A 6536-nucleotide genomic window follows, 5' to 3' on the forward strand; every position below is an offset into this window, starting at 1 on the left:
CTAGGGCGGGGAGGGGGGCGGGCGCAATGTGTGTGTGTGTGTCTCTGCTCTGTGAGTGACACACAGAAAAGGAAGGGAGGGGGCCGGCCCGGCCGGGGGATGTGCCAGGCTTTCTCCGTCGCTGCAGTGCAGCGTGAGACCTGAGCCCAGGCAAAAGTGAATTGTTTATTTAAAATAATAAAGTCCGTGCGACCCGAACCGAGCCTTTAGTCCCGTTCCTCGGCAACCAGGCCACCGGGAAGTGTCCCGGCGCTCCCGATGGCCAGTCCGCCTCTGACCCCCACCATGTGCTCCCCCAGGCACCCTAGAGAGCAGCTCTCTGCTCCACACAGGGCTGTGGTGTGTCAGGAAGGACGTCCGGTGTAAAAACAACTATCACGTCTTTGAATGAGTTAGTTGCTGTGGCGACCCCTGAAGAAGGGAGCAGCCAGAAGAAGAAGAAAAAGAAAAGATCCATATAATTATTTATTTATTTAATTATTTAATTTAGTGTTTGGTTCGTTGTCCTTTTCTTTGAGATGTATCAAAAGTGTGTGAGTTTCAAATGAAGTTTAAAAAGGGAGAATAAGTTCTGTGTGGCTGGTTGGGTGTGGAGGTTCAGCGTGCGCCTCCAGAACCTGCAGCTCTGTGCACGTGGTGCGTTGAGCTCCAGCGGAGCGTGTGTTCAGTGTCAGTCATGACTCGGACGTTTTGTGCTGGTTCTTGTTGCAGCTGTCTGTCCGCTCGGCCTCAGCTCAGTGTGGAGGCCCGGCTCCAGCCTGCGGCTGAGCTGCTTCCTGTGCCACGGGGCCCTGAAGGCACCGTGCACGTGTCATTCACGTCACTCTGTCAAAGGAAGCTCAGCCACATATTTAAATAAAACATCAAATTAAAACTGCTTCAGCTACTCCTTTCTGTGAATATTTTTATTTTCCAAATTATGAGTCAAAGCCACAAAGAGCCACAGCTTGCATGAGCTAAACCACTGGAACTGGACTCAGTCGGGTCCAACAGGACCAGAACCACTTCCTGACCGGATGACGCTGCCCAACATCTGAAAGGCCTTCTTACATCTGGCCACATGTGTTGCCATGAAATGACTTTTATTGTGTTTTTTTAATGTAAATGATACGACTTCTTATATTAAATTTGTATTTCCTTTGTTTTATGAGTAAAACGTGTGTTTGAAATTTACTGGTCTATTTTTTATTTAACACAAAGCCCAACCTTGTCTGATTTGAGGTTAGTTAAAGAACATTCTCCAGGTTAATAAAGGTCAATGTGAAAAATCAGCTCGTTTTAAATGATTCTTTGTAAAACGTGCATGAGTACGTGCACAGTACAGATGTGAGCTGGGTCATCAAAGAGTACATCAAACTCTGAACCACCACAGCAAACCTGCCCAGGGCTGAGCACCAAAACTCATGGAGCGCTTGAATCACACCAACATCCAGGAGACCAGATAACCCTGGAGCTGCTGGAAGTCCATAGGACCACTAGAAGACCACCATCCCTACAGTGAAGCATGGTGGTGGCAGCACCATGATGTCTTCCAGAGAGCTTATGCTAAACAAGACCCCACTGGTTTAAGGAAAACCTGTTGAAGGTCCTGGAATGGTCCAGTTTAAGCCAGACCTGAGTCCAGCTGAGAAGCTCTGATTTATTTCAGGATTGCTGGACAGAAGCAGCAGCAATGCACCCTGAAGGAGCTGGAGATGTTTGGACCAGGACCGTGGAGACAGAACTGCTGCAGCTCTACAAGCTCATGCAACACTTTACACTTTTATCTTTTTCAATTGTTCAAAACTATGTTCCCCACATTTACTTTATTTATCTGAAGTATTTCTGCAGAATTATAATCTTTAATCAGATTAAAAATATATATATTTTTAGGTTTTAGGGCAACAGAACAGAAAAAAGGACAGGAGGGGCTGAAAACTTGCTGCCTCTCTTCCGGCCTGTATGTATAATTCTGATCTTGTGCTGAGAAAATGTACAAAACATTTAAAGGAGGAACAATGTTGACTTGACCTTCAAACACAAAGGTTTATTTATTTATTTGTTCTTTTTTTAATTTGCTGTTTTAGTTTGATAAAATATATTTGTTGAAATTGTTTCAGATGAAATGTGTTTGAATGTTGTGGCTCCAACAGGTTCTGGTTCTTCAGGGACTTGAACTGTTTCTGACGCGTTCCCGTCCAGATGTGGTTCTGACTGTAGCTCCACCACCGAGCAGAACCCAAACCCAGAAACCGGGATCTACATCTGGTTTCACGAGAATTTTGGTTTGGTGTTAAACAGAAAAAAACCCAGATCAGAAATGTTGATTTTATTTTGAATCATTTGATCGATTTATTTTGAATCATTGTGCATCAAATATTGAAATCAGATGTTTTTAGAAGCAAATGCCTTCGAGAGACCTGGTGGGACAGGGCTCCTGGTCCTGATGGTTCCGAGCTGGAACTGGATCCATCTTGTTAAGGAACTGAATAATTTTAGCTGTTTTCAGCTAAAATTATTCATCTGATTCTTCAGAGAGGCCTTCAGGCTGCAGCTCAATGAATGAATTTATAAATGAATGAATGAATAAACAAATAAATAAATAAATAAATAAATGTGCAGACTGAAATAAAAGTAAAAAAGAGCAATTGTTTTCTAAAAATGTTCCAATTTTCTCTGGTTTTAACTCCCTAACCTCTGACCTTTGACCCTTGACCCCCCCCCCCCCCCCCCAGTAAAAGTCCTGCAGAGGACTCGATTTAAAATATGAAGGAAAAACAAACTAACCGAGTTTGTTTCTCTGATTCGTGAATTAAACAGAAATCAAATTCAAGGTTTTTCTTTTCAGATGACTTTTTGTGACTTTACAGCCAAATTAAGAAAAACAAAAGATAAAATAATAAAACTTGTGAACTGAATTAATTAGAGATGTTTTTATTTCAGCCTAAAAAACTAAAGCTTTCACTTTGATGCTCCAGGAAATAAGTCAGAAAAAAAAAATACCATGGAAACATTAAACAACAAACTCAACATTTTATTTGTTGGCAGAAATAAAAACAGTTAAAAACAATTTCTGTCTAAAATTTAATATTAGTAATAATAATAATAATAATATTTTAATAAGTAATGCATTTTGACTCAGATGTCATTAAATCTAAATTTATTGTTTTATATTTTGATATCTGCTGTTGAACATTTTATTTTAAGAATTAAAATTTAACTTTCAAAAGCTGTTTCAGATCTATAATCTGTTAAGTTAAAAAAATATATATATATTTTTTGAAGTAAAAAAAAACATGAAAAATGTCAAACTTTAAAAAATTGAGAAAAAGAAACAAAAACTAATTAAAAATAAAAAAAATAAGCAGAAAAAGGAGAAACGCACCTAGCTGTGATTTCCATTTCATTTGAATAATATTAACAAAGAGAAGAGAGAAGATCCGAGCTGGTTCTGGTTGACCCGGTGTCAGTGCTGCTTCACACACCGCGCCAGGAATTAGACGGAGCCTCGAAGCAGCCTGTCCTGAAGCGGCCGCAGCTTTTGATCTTTTTTATATAAATATTCCATCATCCATCCATCCATCCATCCATCCATCCATCCATCCATCCATCCATCCATCCATCCATCATCTTTACCCGCTTCTTCCATTTTGGGTCACGGGGGTCGCCGGTGCCCATGTCCAGCAATCACTGTGTGAGGGACGGGGGACACCCTGGACATGTCTCCAGTCCATCACAGGGACACATAGAGACAAACAACCATTCTCTCTCACACCTAGAGACGATTTAGAGTTACCAATCAGCCTAACATGCATGTTTTTGGTCTGTGGGAGGAAACCGGAGCACCCGGAGTAAACCCACGCATGCACGGAGAGAACATGCAAACTCCACCCAGAAGGGCCCCCGGGCCGGGATTTGAACCAGCGACCTGCTGAGAGGCAGCAGCTCTGTTGCACCAGCTGCTAATAATCATTTGAAATCAATGCGTTCATATTTTGAATGGATCCAATCGAAATGCAAAGATTTCACCAGAAACTAAACCTTTAGCTTCCGGTCCACTTCAGAACTGCTGAACTTCAGAACCCTCCGGCTCGGCTCGGTTCGGTTCGATACTTACTGTCCTGGTAGTCCTCGGCTCCACAGCAGCTCCTGCCGGCCTCCTCGCTCCGCTCCCCCCGCAGGCCCAGCTGCTGCCGGCGGCTCGTGAACTTGTTCGGGTCCAGAATGTCCAGAACCGAGAAGGACGTGGTCCGGTGTCCGGGGGGGCCCTGGAGACCAGAGACCAGCAAGTTACCGGCACGTCCGTGATTGTACAACTTTGTTTATTTCATTTACACAATAACAACAACAAGGGTAATAATAATAATAATAATAATAATAATAATAATAATAATAATAATAACAATAATAATAATAATAATAATAATATAATAATAATAATAATAATAATAATAATAATAACAATAATAATAATAATAATAATAAAAGTTGCAGTAAAACTGGACCGGGTCTGAGGATCAGAACATTTTAAACTCGTCTGTGTTGAAATTAAATCTGGATTAATTTATCTGTGATTTAAGATTATTTGATTCAGGAATTAAAACCATAAAATATTATAATTATTTGATTTTTTAATATAAAATAATAGTTTTATTTCTTTGATTCAATTAAATAATAAACTCATCTTAAATATTTTATTATTATTGTTATTATTATTATTATTATTATTATTATTTAGCTCAGAGTTGGGACGTGACACGTTTTATTTTTTGAAGTTTTTTTTTTAAAAATATTGATCGATGCATTATTTGGTATAAATAATAATAATAATAATAATAATAATAAATAGGCTACAAATATTTATTTGTTTATTTATCTATTGGTGGATTTGTTTATTTTATTTTATATTATTTTTCTGAAGCTTTCTTCCCTTCAGATTATTGTATGACTTTATTAATCTGTCAAGTTTAATCTGATTATTATTTAATAAATTCTTCTTGTTTCGTTGATTCTTGTCTCTCGGCTTCACTTTGGATCGGGACCACGTGTGAATGGACCGGACCTGCTCACCGGTCCGGTCCTTGAAGTCTATCAGAGTTCTGAGACTAATCCCAGATGGTGATCCAGAACCTCCGGGAGGTTCGGAGCCTACCTGTTGTGGCGGGACTAAGACCGGGTTGGTGGGGGGCGGTTCCGTGTGGTTCTCCACGGCCTGAGCCTCTCTGCCTCCGGACACGGAGCCGGAGAAGATCCGCTTGTCCACGGTACCGGCTGAGTCCAGCATGTCCCCACTGTCCGGACCCACCAGGGTCTGCAGTCCGTCCCCGCAGTTCGGAACCTGAAGAACCGCTTTGTCCCGGCTCAGTGGGGTCTGGACCGGGTCCTCCAGGTGTCCTGCTGCGGTTCTGTCCCGATTTATGACGGCCTGAATCCCGTCCGGTCCTGCTCCTCTGTCCCGGTTCATGTCTTTAGTCCTCCTGTCCCATCAAATGGGTCCAGAACAAAAATCAGGAAAGTTTTGTGAGCTGGTTCTAAAGAGGTTTTGGACTCATGCTGACTTCAGGGCTCCAGCACCAGGACCCGGTTCTGTGGACAGGTTGAGGGGCTCAGCCTCACCAGAACAAAGTTTCTTCCTTCTGCCCGGTTCGGTTCGGGTTTTCCCGCCGCATCCTTCGCCGCCCGGACTTCTCTAGAGCCGGGTGTGTGTCAGACCCGACCCGTCCTGACCTGCTGTGAAGTCCGCTGGTCCCGGCCCGTCCTGGGTCCGGTGGGAGGGGCGAGATGGACGGTCTCTGGTCTGCGCGCGGTCCGAACCCAGAACCTCCTCCTGTCGCTCCTCGTTGGTTCTGAGGAGCTCCGTTTCTCCTCCCCTCCGTTTCTGTGGACCCCCATCTGAGGGACACCCCCCCCCCCCCCCCCACACACACACACACACTCACCAGTCCAGATCCGGGTCTGAGTGGATCCTCCTCCTTATTTATGCTTCTCTTTAACTCTGCTCCTTCTAATTGGCTACAAATTAATCCGCCCGCGTCAGGAGGCTCTTATCTTTGTGTGCGCGTGCACGTGTGTGTGTGTGTGTGTGTGTGTGTGTGTGCGTGTGTGTGTGTGTGTGTGTGAGGAGCAGTTGTGTCTCAGCGCTGAGGAGCAGCCTTTTCTTGGTCCATGATGATGATGATGATGATGAAGATGATGATGAAGATGAAGGATCGATTTAGGTCGCAGGTGAAGAAAATCTGAAGTTTGAATCTTCTTTGGACCTGCAGTCGGTCTCAAGGTGAATGTTTGATGATCTGTCCTGGTCCTGGTCCTGGTCCTGGTCCTGGTCCTGGGTTTGAGCCTGTTCCTGGTCTCAGGATGTGAAAGAAGCTGGTCCGGTCCTGCTGCAGTGAAATATTGATTCCTAATCCGTGGCAGTCATTACTATGGCAGAAAATAATGGAGCACAGAATTGGATTTTGATTTAGCACGCCACGTGTTTATTCTAATGCTGCACGAGGACTTAATATTCGGCTGCTTCTCATTTTCAGCCACGTAGTGGGGGGGGGGGGGGGGTT

At 43.3% G+C, this 6536-nt stretch overlaps 1 protein-coding gene across 1 annotated transcript in view; it reads right to left on the reverse strand.

The window, feature by feature from the left end:
- Window positions 1–5443, reverse strand: part of nkx1.2lb (NK1 transcription factor related 2-like,b) — an 8316-nt gene extending 2873 nt beyond the window's left edge. Inside the window, exons 1-2 of the mRNA XM_037676019.1 lie at window positions 5132–5443; window positions 4097–4247 (exon numbers count right to left, since the gene is read on the reverse strand). Of these exons, the coding sequence (XP_037531947.1) occupies window positions 4097–4247; window positions 5132–5443 (463 nt within the window). The remainder of the gene's footprint in view (window positions 1–4096; window positions 4248–5131) is intronic.
- Between the last annotated feature and the right edge of the window lie 1093 nt (window positions 5444–6536).

This window comes from Nematolebias whitei, chromosome 4 (genome assembly GCF_014905685.2).
Source record: "Nematolebias whitei isolate Nwh7 chromosome 4, NemWhi1, whole genome shotgun sequence".
NCBI lineage: Eukaryota > Metazoa > Chordata > Actinopteri > Cyprinodontiformes > Rivulidae > Nematolebias > Nematolebias whitei.